Here is a 19,254-nt window from a genome sequence, read left to right as displayed (position 1 = left end):
GGGGTGATCACGACTATCAAAGTATCTCTGGGAATTTTTATGGCATTTTACAACCATTCCTTCAACAAAAGTTAACTCATATTCATATAAAACATAACTCATTTTTCACTCGAAAACGATTGAGTTTAGAGGAAAAGTGCACAAAACAAAAATTGGAAAAGTGGTTCGAAAATTCCATAAAAATTCCCAAAGATACTTTGATAGTCGTGACCACCCCACATCATATTTATATCGTGATTCCTTAGCGGTAACATGGCTAAAAAAATTGAAAAACTGGTTTTTTGCAAAAATTTTTCCTTTTTTTTTGTTTAAGTAGCTCACATTTTTATTACGCAAAAAATCAAAATTTTAAGCTCAGTTTCTGAAAGGGCATTAAGTTTTACATCGAAATAGGTCCTTGCGAAATTTTTCTAAGGCCGAACACCACAAAAAAAATCGCAGCGAAAATTAACAAAAAAAATCAAGCATTTTGGTCGTTAATGGGTTAATTTGAATCGATTATCGACCTTATTTCTCTCAACTATTACTTACACACTCGCAGAAACACGTATATAATTTTGGCGAATCTCGGAAAATTTCCTCTTTATTGCGAACCGAACAATGACATTCATACTTGAAAAGAGTGAAATTTCTCAAATGTTTACCCCTTAGTCTGTGTGTCTGTTATACATTTTTGCATTTACTATAGAAAAGAGTATTCTAAATGCAAAAAAGAAACCGAGAGCAAAAGAGGAGTAGATGGAAGTTTATATTCGAGAAAGAAAAAGAGGAAGAACGGACACAGAGATATGCGTCAAGTTTATATGTATATAATAGGCAAATATATTCAAATCTTTCGTGAAAAAAAGAGAGAAAAGCTTTTCGCTCTATAAAAAAGTGCACGTGTATAGGTATGAAACCATATCTTAAAAGTATGTTTTTTACAGAAAGCTCTCATCTCATTGTAGTTCAGCCATCATTGACGTTACACTTTTCTATTTTCCGAGCTCCGTTTGTACATTCAATGCGATATTCTCGAAAAGCTCGAAAGCTTTGTTCTTTGAATTTTTTCGATGCTCTCAAACTACTGCCTCAATAAACTCAAACTACTCGTGATTTGCATCTTACCCGTTAAATTATAACAGTATTAATCGGCTCAATAGAGTTACGCATAGATATTTATGAATGTCCGTATATGCACTTAAACATATTATGGGCACGAGCAACTAATAAATTATTGATTGTCCATTACTGACAGAATGACAAGGCAAAGTAGTGCGCGTTCTATTTGTCAACGCTTTGCACAACGCGTAATAAAGTTTCAGAACAATAGCGCATACGAATTCGAAACTCGGCTCTCGAGATACACGTCGTAGCATGGAGTTTTGCGCCCATTGTGCGTATCTCTCAGCGCTATGATTTGCTCCATATAGCTCTTCGTTTTAAAGTAGATTCATTCGCGGCTTGACATGTCTATTAAAGCAGGCACGCGCTTAGTAATTTGATTGCCCGTTTACACGCTCACGCTCAGCTGCGTAAAGTAAGCTAATGACACGTTTTCTTGTTTTTTTTTTCTGTACAGATCCAAGTGATAGAAAGTGACAATAATTATCAGGATGGAGAACGGACAGCAGCAGCGTCCTCCGGGTGGCGGCGGTGGACTGCAGATAACGAAGATGGACATTTTGCGCGCCTCGGAGGTACTGCCGCTACTGCAGGAGCGTCTGGCCATACTGCCGGGAGGTCGCGATCGCCGTGGCGGCCTGCTCTTGCTGTTCCCGTCCTCTGCCAGACGAGAGCGTGCCAAACCCGAGGACTACAGGCGACTGTTGCAGTACCTCACAGCAATACCTACAGACGAAGACCGAAATCTCAGGTTCACCGTCGTTGTCGATATGCGAGGTGCTACCTGGGACATCGTCAAGCCCATTTTCAAGGTATGCATATTAGTGCGTTGGAAAAATTTCCTTTTTCACGTCCACTAATGTTCGCGCTCAGTTTTTCATCGAACAGCATTCCGTCACGCGCTTCACGTGCTGAAAATCCGAAACGATGAAAAGGAGAACACGAAAGAGCGGCGTTTGTTTATGTTTCGTTTGCGTCACGATGTCAAAAAAAGCTCTAAATTGTTTTCTAACGCACGCTAAAACTACGTCAAAAATTTCCAATGAAAAAATACAAGTCATCAGATCTATTTTTTAATTTGTTCGCACAAGTAGCAACATTTGGCGCGGATAATGTAGACTAATAAAATTCGATTCGGACGATCACATCGAAGCTCGAGCGCGGCACACAACACTTATACACGAAGACATTAGCAAAATCAGCTCTCATATTTATAATCGGCAGTTATATTAGGATATAATATATCTCTCGGTAGCAGCTCGTGCTCCTCTTTCTCTCTTTCTCGCAAAGAAAGTAAATAGGGTAGGAGCGAAGAGAAGGTGCGTATTTTTAGTTCAAGAGAAGTGGGCAGAAAGCGGCGCGTGAAAAGTTCTTTGCAATTTTAGAACACTTCCATTACACATTCGAGGTAGCAAGAGAAACGCAACGAGGCGCGCATCTACTTTACTGCCTCTGCTAAAGCAAAGGTATACAGTATGGAGCCTTCCGAACGTTTGCATTTCAATCTGCTCCTTGCTTTGCGAGCGTATCTCGGCTCTGTGCTCTGTTTTCGCGCGGGCAACGTGCAGACGACTTTGCGCAACGACGCCCCTTTATATACTCGCTCATTATATAGATGTATAGATATACATGGAAGACAGATTTAATTAAGCTCAACGCGTTTGTCGTTGTTTCTGCGACTGTTTCAGGTACTGCACGACCACTTCCACCACTCGGTCTACGTGGCCTTCCTCATCAAGCCCGAGAACTTTTGGCAGAAACAAAGGACCTCCTTGGCCAAACAGAAGAAGTACAATTTCGAGGTACTTGACGAAACAATCAATCTTATACTGGTGCACTCGCATGTCTATGCAAACGTACAATGTACGTAGGTCCGACTGCGTACCTAGCGTGTAATGTATACAACGACACAAAGACGCGCGCGCGGGGCTATCTGGCTTCGGACGACGTCGTATACTTCGTTGCGATGGCCTAGTTTACGAGCCGCGAAGCTGGAGAATCTCGTCTATCAACGGTGTACCGTATGCTCGACTCCCCCCGACTGCATCGCATACTGCACACACGTATCGCTCTGTGCATCTTCTCTTTCTCTCTCTTTCGCTCAAGCGCGTTCGCCAATCAATCAACGTTGGCCAGGCGCGCGCCCAAAGCCGATCGTATGCATAAAGTACGACGCACGTGTATATCGATACTTTTTTTCTCTCTATCATTCTCTTCAATTTGAGCGCGATCAAAGACGTTTGACGATGATGGGCACGTGTGTGTTTGTGTTTGTATCGCTCGGCTTTTGTCCATCGAGTTTCAGTCGGACGATATTTTTTTACGTAAAATATTGCGCTTTCTGCTTTTCACTGGCTGTTCCGCGCGTGCACGAGACTAAAATATATGAAATTTCGCTCGACGTATACTTTACCGCGCGCCAAATTGTCTCTCGTCGACAATAACGATGAATTAATAAATTCTTAAACGCATTGCGGCTACGTGACTTCGAAATTTCGTGTTTTCTTAACTTGGCTGCAGCGCGATACAGTCGTAGTAAAATGCAAAACTTTTTAAGCGGTACTGCTGGGCGGTAAAAAAAATCAATTATAACGTACAGTAAGCTTGTACGAGTCGCAACACTTTGCGCGTGTGTACGAGTTTTCCGCATTGCGCTGGGCAAAGAGAGAGAGAGAGAGAGGGACTACCGCAGTGTCATGTTACGATCGTGTAAACGATAAAAAAAAAGGAACAGCGAAAACCCAAAACGCATGGCTGATCAGACGCGTGGTGTTTATTTTCAGATTAATACGGTTAATTTAGAAGCGCTAGCTAGAAACATAGACCCCTCGCAATTGCCCGTGGAGCTGGATGGATCGCTTCAGTACGATCATGGCCAGTGGATCGACATTCGTTTAGCTGTAGAAGAATTTACTTGGCAGGCTACCGACATGCTTGATAGGCTCGATGACCTCCAAGAGGATCTAAGCCGTAACGACTTTGCCGACGACGCCAGCGGCGCCAAACACGGCATCGATTTACACAACGAAATGAAAAAAAAAATCCTCAGCGTAACTGTCGACGGTAAGCTTCGTTGTTGATTCGCTTCACGCGAACGCGAGTGCCATTAGTTCACGTGTCACAGTGCTTTTTTGTTTTTTTTTTGCCTATTCAACAGATATCGGAGCACTAGGAAATCGATTGCTGCAACGTTTCAACATCAACATCAACGGTGGCGAAAGCAGCAGTAGCTTGGAATCCGGTGCTACTGGTGGATCCGAGTCAGACGGACGAGATGTCGCCAATCTCGTTCTTCAACATCTGGAATCCGTCAACGCCGCTCAGCAACATCTGCTGCAGCTTTGGCACATAAAAAAGCTCAAGCTCGAGCAGTGTTTTCAGCTAAGGATGTTTGAGCAAGACTGCGAGAAAATGTTCGAGTGGATCTGTCGCAATCGAGAAAATTTCCTCTCCAACTATGTCGAGATTGGACGCTCTTATCAACTTGGTGAGTTATCTGCTATAGGCAGCGACTGTTTAAAGTTTTCTGCGATATAACAAAGACGCTATTTATTCATGATTTCGAAACAGCAAAAGGTCTGCAAGAGGACCACAAGCACTTCGCCGTGAATTCCATGAACATGTACGTAAACATTAACAAAATCTTGACGATGGCCAGTCGCCTTCTGGAATCGCAGCATTACGCGGCGGGTCACGTGCGTGCCGTGGCTGGCCGACTGGACCGAGCCTGGAAAGAATTTGCCGCTGGCTTGGACGAGCGCACGGCCGTTCTGCAGCTCAGCGTCGTCTTCCATCACAAAGCTGAGCAGTACGTCGACAACGTCTCGGGCTGGAGCCAGGCCTGCGATGCCACCAACTTGCCGCAGGAAATTCCTGTACTCGAATCTTGCATACGCCAGCATCAGTCACTTTACGAAGCTATGTGCCAGGCGTACACTGAGGTAAGATCTTCTTCGCTATCTTCGTGCTTCTAACATAAGTAAATTTCACTTATAAGAAAATGAGTTTACTTCGTTCGATAGCGCGTGTAATAAGTCTTGAGAGAACCTCGGTAAGTTTTAAGAGGAGTCTCCACTTTTACGCCTACGAAATTTTCTTGTCGGTTATTTTTTTCACATCGTTGATGCGTAAATGAAAAAGTTGATTATTCTAAAACATATTCAATTACGTTCCTACAGGTTTATAATGCATATCAGTCGCTATTGAGTGGACTAGGCAAGATGTTGCAAGTTTGTCACAGCGCGAACGCAGTCATTGGCTCGTCAGAAGAATACGTACGAGTTTACATTATTGAACTTTTTTTTTTAAAACCTCAAATCGTTTCGGCTATTAGAGAGCAAAATATTCGAAATGAACAAAACATGGATCGATAAAATTGCTAACATGGTGCCTGGGTTCTAATCTAAAAATATTGCATCGTTTACAAATAATATTTCAAATTTCGTTGTAAAGTAAATCGAATATTAACCATCGAAAACATAGATTACTAAACTCATATTATTTCAGGTTTAATAATTAAAATAATATAGTTTTTATTAGGTGCGCAATTAAACCATAGTGTAAAAAGGTTATGATTTTCCGAAAATTTTTATCCATTTTTTGTTTAAGGGGATGATTAATAATAATATTTCAGACTGGAAATTACAGAAATGGATGAATTGCTTGGGAATCAAAGACTAGTGTAATTGAGGATTGAAGAAATAGTTTAATATACTACTTTAAAAATACTCAATTACGCATCATATTGTTGATATAATAATGCTTAACGAAAGCAAGTCTTGAAAAAAGACATTAGTGCAAAGCGCCGTATGAAAATTAAAGAAAAATTACCAGTATCCGTTTAGTAGACATACCTTACATAATTTGAAGATAATCTTCCGACTCTTGAAATAATTAAATTCAATGTACATGCATATTACAAAAAAATTCTCATACTCTGACTTGTGTAGAAGGTGTCTACTATGCTGGTACTGGAATGTGTATTATGAAAGTGCACACACATACATACTTATATATAATACATACACATTAGACTGACAATAAAAATTTTTTTTTTTTCAAATCAACAGGATGGCCCCTCAAAAGTTTCAAGCCCCCCAAAAAAATGAGCTCTACCAAATTTCAGCTCATATGGTTGAAAAAAACCCGTGCCACAAGACGGGTGTTGATTAACTTCGAATTAACTGGAAAATTCATTTTCTCGTATTATACGCGTACGAGTTTCCCATTTAATTTAATGTTAATCAACACCCGTCTTGTGGCACGGGTTTTTTTCAACCATATGAGCTGAAATTTGGTAGAGCTCATTTTTTTGGGGCTTTAAAACTTTTGAGGGGCCGTCCCGTCGTTTAAAAAAAATTTTTTTTATTGTCAGTCTAATACACATAGTAATAATCTTTTATTATAATACATAATGACACTTGTGATGGTTGGCACATGGCATGTATATCTCACTCTATAGGTGCATAGTACGAGTAAGAAGCTGCTTTACCAGCTGGATCATCTCGTGCAAGTTTGTAACCAACCCCAGGGAATAGACCACGTGGCGAGAAAACACGTACGTCTACTTGACAAAAAAAAAGATCAGAGAAAAGAACTGCATGCAGAATTATGTTCTCTCTCACTTTTGTTTGTGTGTGTGTGCTACTACTGCTTCAAACTGTCAACTTTTTTATATTTTCTTTCCACGAAAAAAAGTCCGTAGAAAAATTATTATAATTAGCGAGTATTATATATATATATTACGGTGTGCGAAGGTATATCATGTGTATATTTTGTTGCTGACACATGCTGAAACAGTCGATTAATAGCGTCTGTCATTACCACCGCAACCATGCTGTATTAATTAGCTGTAGCAGTGCATTGTTGACCATTTGCTTCATTTCATTAGCTGTACACATAGCTAAGCAATGTTTACTGTTATTGAATTGCAGTTTTTCTGCATATGCATAAATCTTTGTACAATATATATAATACTTAAGTGTATTTTTACGTTGGCCTGTAAATATAGTTTGTATTGGTTGTTAAATAGCTCGGGGTCTTTTTATTACATAGTTGCTTCATAGGTGCTAGCATACTCGCTACGGTTGTAGTATTTTATTCTCTCTCTCTCTCTCTCTTTCTATCTCTTTGAGCTCTTGCGCACGGTTTGCGTGTAATGGGAAGTGAGTATGCATTTAAACTTGCAACGTGCAAAACTGCCTTTCAGAAAGAAAAAAAGTCAGAGAACGCGACATTCGACCTACTTGTGCGAATGCTCTGGGTTTTAGCTTTTTTGGCAGATAGGTGCTAGATTCATAAGCTTGACAAAAAATTTTTCCTTGTTATTAGTTACTCGAAAATTATTCACTCTTACTTTTTTACTTATTTTATCATATTTCAAGTTTTGTTTACTCCGATGATTAATGAACACTTTTAATATTTTAAATTTCTATTTTACTGTGTTCTTATTTATGAGTTGTGTTTACTTTTCAAACATCAATAAATTTTAAATTCCTAATTTTTATGATTCTTTTTTTTCATAGAGTTTATTTTCATTCTATAAAAAAGCTCCGTTTTTCTATTATATAATATCATTAAAAATATGATGCACGTCAGCACACTCATTTTTGTCTTGTCTTTTGTATCTCATCAAACTTTTTCTCACTCGTCTGGTGAAAGTATCGATTTTAAAAGTTGTATACACTCTTCTTACTTTAGTCTTGTTTTTAGTTTGAAAACTTATTAATTAGAAAAGTCGCAATGACATCTGGTAATTTTACTAAAAACTTATATTCTACTAAAAATTTAATTAAATACTAATTGGCTCGCTAATGAAATAACTGTACATTGTACAACTCTAAAGCATGCATGTAACGTAGGTTTATGAATTTGATATTAATTTTTTTTTAAATTTTTACAATAATTGCCTCAAGATTTAATAAAATTTTGAAAATTGTTTCTTTTTTTCCTTTAAAGTAAATTTTATAAGCATGAAAAAATAATTAAAATATTATAAATTAAAAATCAATCCTTAAGGCAATCTTATTGTAATATATAAATTTTATTGAGCATGGCTAAGGTCAGTAAAGCAATACTAATGTCACACCTGTTTTAATTCCACAAAAACAAAAAAACGACGACGACAACCATGGCGTGAAACAACAGAGTCAAGACGGCCGCGTGATGGATGGCCGAGGCGGCATAACTGGCAATCCAGCAGCCGATTACAGCGAAGGTGCCTCGCACGTTTTAGCCGTCATTCATCAGATTCTCGGACATCATCGGGCACTCGAAGCTCGCTGGCATGCTCGGAAAATAAAGTTGCACCAACGGTTGGGGCTCAGGTATGCGCTGAATACATTTCAAAGTACTAGTAAATGCATTTTCATCTAATTTATCAAATTTAGACGCTTTATATGAAGGCTACATCATTTTCAATAATTATGTTTAAATTTTTCGTGCTCCCGTTTTTTATGTTCTTAGTTTCCGGGAGACTAAAATTATTAATTATAAATGATGCTCAAATAAATTTCATTTAGAGACTTGACTTTGCTGTAAATACTTTAACGTAAAAGGAAACCTTTAAATATGCTTAGGATAGAGTAGTACATACACTCGTTCACATTGACACACACAAATTATGTCGTGAAAAATCGATAACGCGTGTAGAACAGAAGGAAGGCCATCCGTCTGTCCGACTTCCCTACTATGTAAGTGTCTTGGAGATCAGCCGCCCCCTCACATTATTTTGATACTTGCTGCGTTCCTGATTGATCATGACTTTATTCGCACAGTCAAACCAACAAATTAATGTGGCTTGCAGCGCTTGATTCATATTGCTGATCCGTCTGTCTTTTGCAGATTATTTCAAGAAGATGTAAAACAGGTGCTCGAGTGGCTGACCAATCACGGCGAAGCCTTCATCCGCAAAAATACGGGAGTTGGTCGGAACTTGCAGAAGGCTCGAGTCTACCAGAAGAGCCACGAGCACTTTGAGAACGTAGCCCAGAACACGTATACGAATGCGTCGAAATTACTCAGTGCCGCCGAGGAGTTGGCGCACACAGGCGAGTGTGCCCCCGATGAAATTTACGCCGTTGCCCAGGAGCTCGAGGCTCATGTAAGCAGTTTCGCCGCCAGAGTCGAGCAGCGCAGAAGAAGATTGGATCTTGCCGTAGTTTTTTACACCCACGAAAAAGAGGTACGTGAAAACACACTCCTATATGGGTGACACTTATTTTTATTGGTATGCATTAGCGGGGGATTAAAAATCGTTACCGTGTTCAAGGTGATAATATCCAACTTTTCTATTAGTCTGGCATCGACGCGTTACACGGCCATTCCAAACTCTCTTTTATTTTAACGGATTCAGTCGAAAGAGCACAAAACTCTGTCGAGCATCCATAATAGTACTAGACCGGCAAAGTTTTTCGCTGTGCCTGCCGACCCGATGTATACGGCCTCTGCGCCGTCTTTATATTGCACTTTTCGCTGCAGCATATAAATATGATAACAAAGTTTCAATCGGTGTATCTTTCACTTGGCAGTTATCCGGATGGGTGGATGAGCTACGCCAGGAGTTACAGCAGAACGAGATCGCGGAGAGTCTTGAAACTGCTGAGCGCCTATTAGAGCAATGCGCGCAGCACAGAAGCTCGTGTCTCGAAGCCTGCGCATCGACCATAGCCCAGGGCGAGGCTCTACTACAAGAGCTGCGAGAATCTACCGAAATGCCCGACACTACTGGCTCGGTAAGTGCAGCATTCTTGGAAAATGCCGACGAGGTAAGAGCAGTAGTAGCTGCACATTGTTTCCTTACTTTGTGCACATACGTGTATGCTACCGACACTCGTCTTGACACTCGCAAGACATGACTGTGCACTCGCTCAAATGTCTCCAGGCTTGTTTCTCCGCTCCAAATACTTTTTACCAGTATCGTTTTATTTTTATCTACAGTGCATCACTAGTAAAAGATTTTTTTATTCAACTTGTATCAAAAACAACTTGTTACCGAACCTTTTTAACTCAAATTTATAATACGATTATAACATTTTCTAAACCTCGATGAAAACGAAACGATACGTTTAAAAGTACTATTCAGTTTTTATAAATATTCAACTGATTTAACTTTGACTTATTTTTTCCCAGATCGCTGCAGTTGAAGCAGCCTTAGACAGACTCGCTGGTCGACGACAAGAACTCGAGGAACTTTGGGCAACGAGGAAGCTTCGATTTGAACTTTGTCTAAGACTTAGAGTTTTCGAGCGCGATGCGTTAGAAGTCAGCGGTCAGTTGGAAATGTGGGCAGAAGAAATGCAAACAGCACCTCGTGATGGTTCACCAGATCAATTATTACGAGCTCACAACGATAGTGTGCTTCATATACAGAACACTGCATTTCAAGTTATGCAGCAAGGGCAAGAGCTAGCTCAGGTATGAACAAATCATTTGTTTTCTTCCTATTTTATTCATTCAATGTTCTTGATCTGAAATATTGTATTTACTCTTTAATTATTCAGGTACTCGAACAAGCTGGAGTTTGTATTATGGCTGATGGACAACATACAGCCGCTAATCGAGTTCAAATTCTATTAGAATTTTTGAATGAACGAGAAATGGATGCCGAAGAATTAGCTGAAATGCGTCGTCAACGTCTTGAGCAATCTGCTCAGCTTTTACAATTACAGCAAGACGCGACTCATGTGGCTAACTGGATAAGAAATGGAGAACAAATGTTGCTAGCGTCTTTACGAATACCTGAAAATTTACAAGATGCCGAGCAGTTAAGACATGAACACGAACAGTTCCAAGTTGCCATTGAAAAAACTCATACATCAGCTGTACAGGTGAATTTAAAATTTAATTATATACCACACCAACGAGAATGCTACAAAATGGTATTTTACTTTACATACATTGATTCATCAATAGAAGATTTAACCTTATTCTTTTTTAGGTAAAACACCGAGCAGATGCTCTAATAAGCGCAAATCATTACGATCCCAAAAGTATTAGAGAAGTAGCTGAGGATGTAACTAAACGATGGCAACAATTAGTCACCTGTGCTGAAGAGCGCCATAAACTTGTCACGGCCAGTATTAATTTCTACAAGACTGCTGAACAGGTGCGATCTGTGCTTGATAGTCTAGAACGCGAGTACAAACGCGACGAAGACTGGTGTATGGGTGGTGAAAAAGCCGCTCAGGTACCAACTCTCGTTAACAAGCATCAAGAGCAAAAAGAGGCATTCCTCAAAGCATGCACTCTCGTCAGACGAACCGCCGAGACATTCCTTAAGTACACTAATCGTAGTTTACAGTTCTACAGTTATCAGATTACCAGTACTAGTTCAGAAAGTAAAGTTAAATGTGAGTTTATTGATATTTATACTTTATTAATTTTTTGTTCACTAAAATTATGAACTTTAACATTGTTATTTTCATTCTTTTTTGTTGATATAAAGGTATTTTGGAAGAGCTACTATGTAAGGAGAATAAGGTGCTTGACAATTGGACGCAGCGGAAAAAACGCCTCGACCAGTGTCATCAATATGTATTATTTGAACGCAGTGCTAAGCAAGCTCTTGAGTGGATCAGTGAGACTGGTGAATTATATCTTGCCACCCACGCTAGTGCTGGCCGCAATAGAGCTGAAAATGAGCAGTTGTTGCTTGAACATAACGAATTCAAGGGATCAGCTAAGGTAATATTTGAATATACATTTTTTAATTTAGAATGTATTTTTAATTGGCAAAAAATTAATGAATTGAAAAAATCGTCATTACTGTTGCGTATAAGGAAATAAAATTTCATTTTCTAACTTCAGTAGTTTTGCGAAGGCTATTTATACGTTCTAAAAACTGAACAATTTTTATTCTTTGCGTTGTGTAATTTGTATAAAATTGGAACGGAATAAATCGAACAAATAGAAACATTTATAATATACCCATCGATACGATTAATTTTTGAGTGTATTATTAAAATTCTTGTTATGGTATAAAACTAATATTCACATAAAATATTTACTGAACACAAAATTTTCATATTTCAGGAAACGCGAGAAAGAGTAAAATTACTCATACAACTTGCCGACAATTTAGTTGAGAAAGGTCATGCACATGCAGCAGCAATCAAACAATCTGTTGCAGAAGTAGATCAAAGGTACAAAGATTTTAGCATGCGATTAGACTGCTACAAAACTTCAATCGAAGACGATGTAGAAGTACAGTCAGATGAGGGTCCAAAAGAAATAACTATAGATAGAAATTCAGATCCTCTCCTAGAAGACAAAATTAAAGGCAAGGATCTAAAGGAACTGAATGAAGAAAAACGCAAGTCTGCTAGGCGTAAAGAGTAAGTGACACATTTTTTTATAAATAAAATATTCTAAACTTACAATGAAATTTTATCATTTCATTTTATAAACAGATTTATTATGGCCGAGCTTTTACAAACAGAAAGAACGTATGTTAAGGATTTAGAAACTTGCATTAGATGTTTTCTAGAAGAAACGAAAAATGGTAAAAATAATGTACCGTCAGGCCTTCAAGGACGTGAATCAATAATATTTAGCAATATGAAAGAAATCTATAAGTTCCATAATGATATTTTTCTTCGTGAACTCGAAAAATATGAAACAATGCCTGAAGATGTTGGTCATTGTTTTGTTACTTGGGTAAGCAAAACGTCATATTGAATTTAAAAAATTTTTGAAACTTTTTTTTTTACATTTAATTTTTTAGGCTGCCAAATTCGATATGTATGTGACGTACTGTAAAAATAAGCCAGAAAGCAATCAATTATTAGTTGAGCACGGAGGAAATTGGTTTGAAGACTTACAAAGAAAGCACAAAGTCGAACACCCGATCGCTGCTTATTTAATTAAACCTGTGCAGAGAATCACGAAGTATCAACTGTTACTCAAAGATCTTCAGGTAAAATTTTAATAATAATGTAATGTTAATAAGTTATGATTCATTATATTGCATCATTCAAATCGATTAATGTTTCTTGTTATTTTTTAAAGAATATTAATTTGATAGAATGAAAATAATTTTAAAAAATCGATTGTTATTTACAAATTGCTTTTGCTTGAAATTAATAATTCTATACGTGTTTAAAAAATTCCATGAACAACTAAAATAACTATTCTTTCCACTAGGCGTGCTGCCAGGAAGGTCAAGGTGAAATAAAAGATGGTCTCGAAGTAATGCTGAATGTGCCTAAAAAAGCAAACGATGCCTTACACTTGAGTCTTCTAGAAGGCTGCGATGTCAGTATAGATGCCCTTGGGGATGTAGTTTTACAGGATCCCTTTACAGTCTGGGATCCCAAACAGTTGATTAGAAAAGGCCGAGAGCGACATATTTTCTTGTTTGAGCTTTATTTACTATTCAGCAAAGAAGTTCGTGACTCTAGTGGCAAAGTTAGTGACCCGTAACTACTCTATTCAATGAATAAAATCAAATGTAAAACTATTTAAACAACCTGTAATTCCATTTATTAGGTGAAATACATTTATAAAAGTCGATTAATGACATCGGAATTGGGCGTGACTGAGCACATCGAGGGAGATGAGTGTAAATTTGCTGTCTGGACCGGCAGAGCACCGACGAACGACACACGCGTTGTTTTACGTGCCAATTCTCTAGAATCGAAACAGCAGTGGGTTAAACGACTGAGAGAAGTGATTCAAGAGACGTACTTTAGTCTTAGCATGCCGAAGAGTCCAGCTAAAAAGAGTTCGAGTCAACGATCGAGTCGTGATCTTGAGGAGTGCGCTTCGTTGAATGATAGCGTTGAAAACTTGGATAGAAATTCCCTTGCTTCATTTGGATCAACTAATACTACAGATTCGGATAAGGTGAGTTAACTTTATTTATCATAACTTACTTATATTATTATTATTATTATTATTATTATTATTATTATTATTATTATTATTATTATTATTATTATTATTATTATTATTATTTTGCTTATTAACGATTTAACATATTTATTAGGGTAAAGCAAAAAAAATGTTATCAGTTTTATCTGTAAAAAGTTACACAATGATGAGAGTAATTATCCCTCAAAAAGATTTTAAAATTAAACGCCCTTATGGAGGATGATTACTCTCGTCATTGTGAAATTTTTTACAGGTACAGCTGAACAATTTTTTTTATGCTCTATACTAATATTTATATAAATAAATTTTAGAACGTATGAAATGGAGAAGTTTGATTTTTTTCTCTGAATTTATTGATCGACCGTATTGATATAATTATTACTATTGGCAAAAATTGTTGCTAAAGCTGAGCGAGCAATTTATTTTTATAACTGTGATTAAATACTACACTTATATGAGTCATTTCATGTCAAGTCTCCTAGCGCGACACCCGCGCGGCATTATTAATCGAAATTGCTCAATTTGTAACTCGCCAGAAAAGCATCTAAATGCACCCAGAAAAAATATGTGCCATATGATTTTGATAGGAAATTTCCTCAGCTTTCCGATGATGAGGTCAGATTTTCCAAAATTTTCCATTTTCCCCGGAAAAACTTGACATAAACTTTCTAACTCAAATATATCAAAAACGGCATTTTTAAGATTTTTTTAAATAGTGCCGATCGAAAGCTGAGAAAATTTCCTATCGATATGCAAGTTTTCAGAGAGTACTTTTGATAATTACTCAATGAAATACAGCGACGAACGTGTAAAAACGTGAGATTTTGCGCCGCGCGGGGCACTGCGCGTGGGAACAGCTGCCGCACGGGCCGAAATGTCACGTTTTTACACGTTCGTCGCTGTATTTCATTGAATAATTATCAAAAGTACTCTCTAAAAACTTGCATATCGATCAAAAAATCTTAAAAATGCCGTTTATGAGATATTTGAGTTTGAAAGTTTATGTCAAGTTTTTCCGGGGAAAATGGAAAATTTTGGAAAATCTGACCTCATCATCGGAAAGCTGAGGAAATTTCCTATCAAAATCCTATGGCACATATTTTTTCTGATTGCTTTTAGGTGCTTTTCTGGCGAGTTACAAATTGAACAATTTCGATTAATAATGCCGCGCGGGCGCCGCGCTAGGAGACTTGACGTGAAATGACTCATATATGAAATGATAATTAATTTAATCAACTTACGTATATTATGTAAGTATGTATCATAAATATAAAACTTAAATTTTTATCTGAATTTAAACATATGAGTTCATGAGAACATGTCAATATAAAATGGAAAAGATGACCAACAAATAAACGTATAAAGAGTTGAGTGTTTGCTTCATAGTTTCAAGATTTCCATCTTCAACCCTTTAAATTTACTTTGTATATGAGATGGAAACTATAATTGTAGGAATTTTTTTACAATTTTCTGAAAAATTCACGCATGAAAAAAATGGCAATTACTTATTTTAAATCATCGTAGAAATACAGATAATAACTATTTTGGTAAAAAAAAAACTCATAGGAAGGTATGAATTGCACCAATAACCCTTAGAATCAATTCAGCGATTTGATGGACCTCTATAAACAATACATTGTATTTTTAGGTAAAGTATCATGGCCTATCAATTTTGTAAAGAAAATTTAAACAACATCGTACCAGTTAAACAGTTAATTATAATATTATAAAATTAGTTTGCGGAAAAATTTTAATAATTCAAATTCAAATTTATGAGGGCCTTAAAGTATCTACTTATAACAATGTAAAATTAAACCAATTAGTAAATATGATCATTTTTAAATACGTAGATCGGTATTTCATATATGTTTGGAATATCTTATCACCTGTAAATTCCAATTAATTCCAAACTAGTCACCCTCATTGGAGCTTATTTTGAAATTTCGAGCGAAATTCTAGTATGCGTGTAATTATACATGAATTTGTATGTATTTGCATGATCTGTGCAAGCTCTTGACGCAAAATTTCAAACAGCATCAGTTAGTTCTTTGGCCATGTATTATACAAAAAAGTTTTAAATTCTTTCAAATTGAGGAATCGAACCACCGAAAATTCGCTCATGTTTTATAAAAACAGAGAAATTTTAGTTCAATAAAATTGACCGAATGAAACGATAAAATCAATCGAATCGATAAGGAAATCCAATGGGCAAAGCTACTGGCGATACGTATGCTCGATTATGCCAAGCCAAGGCAGCGGAATTACGAGGATAGCCGCGAGCCTCCGATACAAATGATAGAAATATCAGTGGGAGAGTTATAGCGAGCATAATCAGCATCAGTTACAGTGGCAGCAGAAGTAAGAGCTGCGGCAGCACATGAAGCTTGCGAGCTTGCGCTTGCGCGCTTACGCACGTACCTTCTTGACCGCCCGTTCAATCCATTTAGAGAAGCTCGGTGGAATCTCCATCTCGTTCTCATGACCAAATATTATTCTATTCGTCCGAATTATCTGTGGAGCTTGAGAGGCATATACACAATGATAGGCGTGCGTAGCACCCGGGTCATAAAACATGTAAGCTCTCGCTCTCCTACCTTTATCTATCTATCTCTCTTTCTCTCCCTCACCTACACACTCAACTTGTCTCTATACACAGGTAGACGAAATGCGTGCGTTAGCGCAGAGCGAGCTCACGAGCTTGCAAGCTCACGAGATTGAAGCGCATATATATAGGTAGGCGGGCGACGGTGACGACGACGACGACGGGGGTGGTGCGCTACACACTGCTGTTGGTGGGAGAAAGAGCGAGTGTGGGTCTCAGCCAGCTATCTCTAGCTGCAGCTGCAGCTGCCTTTCCACCAATACTCCAACGGCACCATCATCAGTACGGACGCGGCTCTCGAGCAGCGAGTTTCGCGCGCCGGACTCTCATCACGCTCTAGTCTCATCGTTTTAAACATTTTCACATTGTTTCTTCTTACTTTCTCAATGGACGTTAAACAAGCCATGCTCGCCTCTCTGCCAATTGTTCTTCTTACACACAAATCCTCATTTGCGAACAGCTTCTTATCAAACGCAAGTGTTTGAATGCGAGAGATGAATCAAATAATTCGTGCCGTCCTGTGTAATCCAAAGAAGTAGTAATTAATACGGGTAGTTATAATTGGTAGTACCTACGTAACAGTAGTAGCAGTACGAGTCGGTGTGCGTGAGATTGAACATGTCAAAGGTCAAGTAGAGAGAAGAGGCCACCAGGACATTGCTATCGCTACTGCCGCCACCACCGCCGCCTCCGCTACTGCTTCTGTTGCTGCTGCTGCTGCTGCTTTGAGCCATCTCTCAGAGGGCATGGCCAGGCTTAATCTTAACAGCTGATGACTGATCGTCCCTCATGTTGAGTATCGTTCCGTCTATCCACGAAAGTACATTGTATACGTTTGTTACTGTGCGTCAGCAGACAGCTCGAGAGAGATTGGATCAGCGCGTGGCAAGCAATAAACGTCCGAGTGCTCGCGAACCGCAATACAATTAACCTACACGCATCACGATTCAATTGTGATATTGAAGCATTAAATGTTCAATTAAAGTTACGAGTGTTGACTAAAAAAAAACTTGCAAAACAGGATTAAAGCTAAATGCAGTACGATGCTCTCATGTATAGAAAAAACTCACATTTTAGTGATAGTGTAGAAAAATCATATCATTCAGATGTAAAATGTATAACAGTACAAACGTCGTAAACATTTATTACTAGCGCCAAAGTTCCTACCACGAGATTTAACAAATGCGTACGTATCGTACGCAAATAGCTTCGCAAGTCTCCGAATGAATGACCGAGCTAGTGGCGTGCAAAAGCACTTCTTGCACAGATAAGGTGGCAGCAGAAGAAGCACAGCTACATGCGTCGCAAGCGTAATATACAGCTCATGAGCAATTTGTGTAATAAATGTACTATGTAAAATCTCTCTACCTACGCGAGCATGCGACAATACTGGCAGCTGCGGGTCGCTCATCGTGCCGCAATGCTCAGCGGACGGCTATAATTATATATATCATCTCTGTGTCGTGCCAGTGTTGATCTAGTGCCAAAAAGAGCCAAGCCACGGAGGGAGAGAAAACAAAAACAAAAAATAATCAACGCAGAAATATGATACCGACTGGGGCAAACATATTGGGCCTACTGGCAACGACATTTATGCCGTCGGTGAAATAGTCGATATAACTGGTGGACTGCATACGCACATGTCCCACATCCATTTATAGTGAGTGAATAAAAACGAAAAAAAAAACAATTAAACACGCCGCAATCATGACGTCGCCAGCTGGTAGCGGTAATAAACCAACTCAAGTGGCCGTCACGTTGGCGCAAAAGGCTAAGAGGAAGATTTCCTTGCCTTGGTTTAGGCAAACCTCCGTGACGCCACCTCATCCGGCTCTCTCCAGGCAGCACACCATCGACACGCCAGGATCTTTTCACGCTCACATGCTCCGGCTACAGCCCTCCAATTCCCAGGTATTTTCACGAACGCGCGCCATTAGTATTCCAGTTATCTCAAGAGGGATAGAGTGGGAGAAAACCTCTAAAGCTCGTCGTGATAAAGACCCGCTACGCCGTGAACGATGAATGCGATACGATTTACCTTGATTGTGCCTAGGATTATGAATTGATTAAAAACGCTGCTAAGAGAAGCGTCTTGTGTCTATAAGCAGTTGCTTAACTATGAGCTTATTGAAGTCAATGCACATTTTTAGGAACACGATCTTTAGTAGTCGGATTCTCAATATTATTTAAGTGACTCGTGTTTTCATGTTAAATTAATTGCGATTCCTCGATATTGTGTTTCGTTTTCTCTTTCTCTCATTTTCCAATTGTTTTTGCATATTTTTTCTTATATTCCCCCCAAGTTTTTGAATAATAAAATAATAAAAAATATGGACTGTCTATTTTAAGATTACACGAATGAAAAAAATAGTTTATGTAAATAATGCACTGTTTTGATCGCTTATGTACTCAATTCTATCAATTCGCAAATCGTATAATGCACGAAAATAACTTAATTTTAAGCTTAAAATAAAACGTACGCGTCGAAAAAGAAAATAAACATCAAATGAAAGGGTTTAAAGCCATCGCTTATTACTCTAAAGGTCATATTATCGTCATCAAATATTCCAAACGCAAGATGTACGAGATTTTTTTACAAAAAATATTTTAGTGTTTCACCGTACGCGAAAATTATAGAAATAGGTCAATGCATTTGGAATTATTAAGTAAACTTTATA

General features: G+C 38.3%; 1 protein-coding gene across 9 annotated transcripts in view; it reads left to right on the top strand.

Moving 5' to 3' along the window:
- LOC106659193 (kalirin) overlaps window positions 1-19,254 on the top strand; it is a 74,496-nt gene that overhangs the window by 10,320 nt on the left and 44,922 nt on the right. For 5 of the 9 annotated variants that reach the window (XR_002763503.1, XM_014381609.2, XM_014381607.2 and 2 more), the window contains exons 2-20: window positions 1,562-1,916; window positions 2,793-2,906; window positions 3,888-4,167; window positions 4,262-4,591; window positions 4,675-5,045; window positions 5,283-5,378; window positions 6,566-6,661; window positions 8,251-8,429; window positions 8,947-9,286; window positions 9,633-9,836; window positions 10,234-10,518; window positions 10,605-10,931; window positions 11,042-11,453; window positions 11,549-11,787; window positions 12,136-12,437; window positions 12,513-12,759; window positions 12,827-13,018; window positions 13,246-13,509; window positions 13,591-13,947. Coding sequence is in view for 8 of the 9 variants with exons in the window: in XM_014381609.2 (XP_014237095.1) it covers window positions 1,596-1,916; window positions 2,793-2,906; window positions 3,888-4,167; window positions 4,262-4,591; window positions 4,675-5,045; window positions 5,283-5,378; window positions 6,566-6,661; window positions 8,251-8,429; window positions 8,947-9,286; window positions 9,633-9,836; window positions 10,234-10,518; window positions 10,605-10,931; window positions 11,042-11,453; window positions 11,549-11,787; window positions 12,136-12,437; window positions 12,513-12,759; window positions 12,827-13,018; window positions 13,246-13,509; window positions 13,591-13,947 (4,956 nt within the window). In the remaining variant the exon portion in view is untranslated. Of the gene's footprint in view, window positions 1-806; window positions 891-1,561; window positions 1,917-2,792; window positions 2,907-3,887; window positions 4,168-4,261; window positions 4,592-4,674; window positions 5,046-5,282; window positions 5,379-6,565; window positions 6,662-8,250; window positions 8,430-8,946; window positions 9,287-9,632; window positions 9,837-10,233; window positions 10,519-10,604; window positions 10,932-11,041; window positions 11,454-11,548; window positions 11,788-12,135; window positions 12,438-12,512; window positions 12,760-12,826; window positions 13,019-13,245; window positions 13,510-13,590; window positions 13,948-19,254 lie in introns of those variants that run through there. The other 4 variants (XM_014381613.2, XM_014381621.2, XM_023459868.1 and 1 more) reach the window with 3 other exon arrangements.

Source organism: Trichogramma pretiosum, unplaced genomic scaffold (assembly GCF_000599845.2).
Source record: "Trichogramma pretiosum strain Unisexual culture from Peru unplaced genomic scaffold, Tpre_2.0 scaffold16, whole genome shotgun sequence".
Taxonomy (NCBI): Eukaryota; Metazoa; Arthropoda; class Insecta; order Hymenoptera; family Trichogrammatidae; genus Trichogramma; species Trichogramma pretiosum.
Note: the sequence above shows the minus strand (reverse complement) of the source record. Positions and strands in the feature narration are given on the sequence as shown.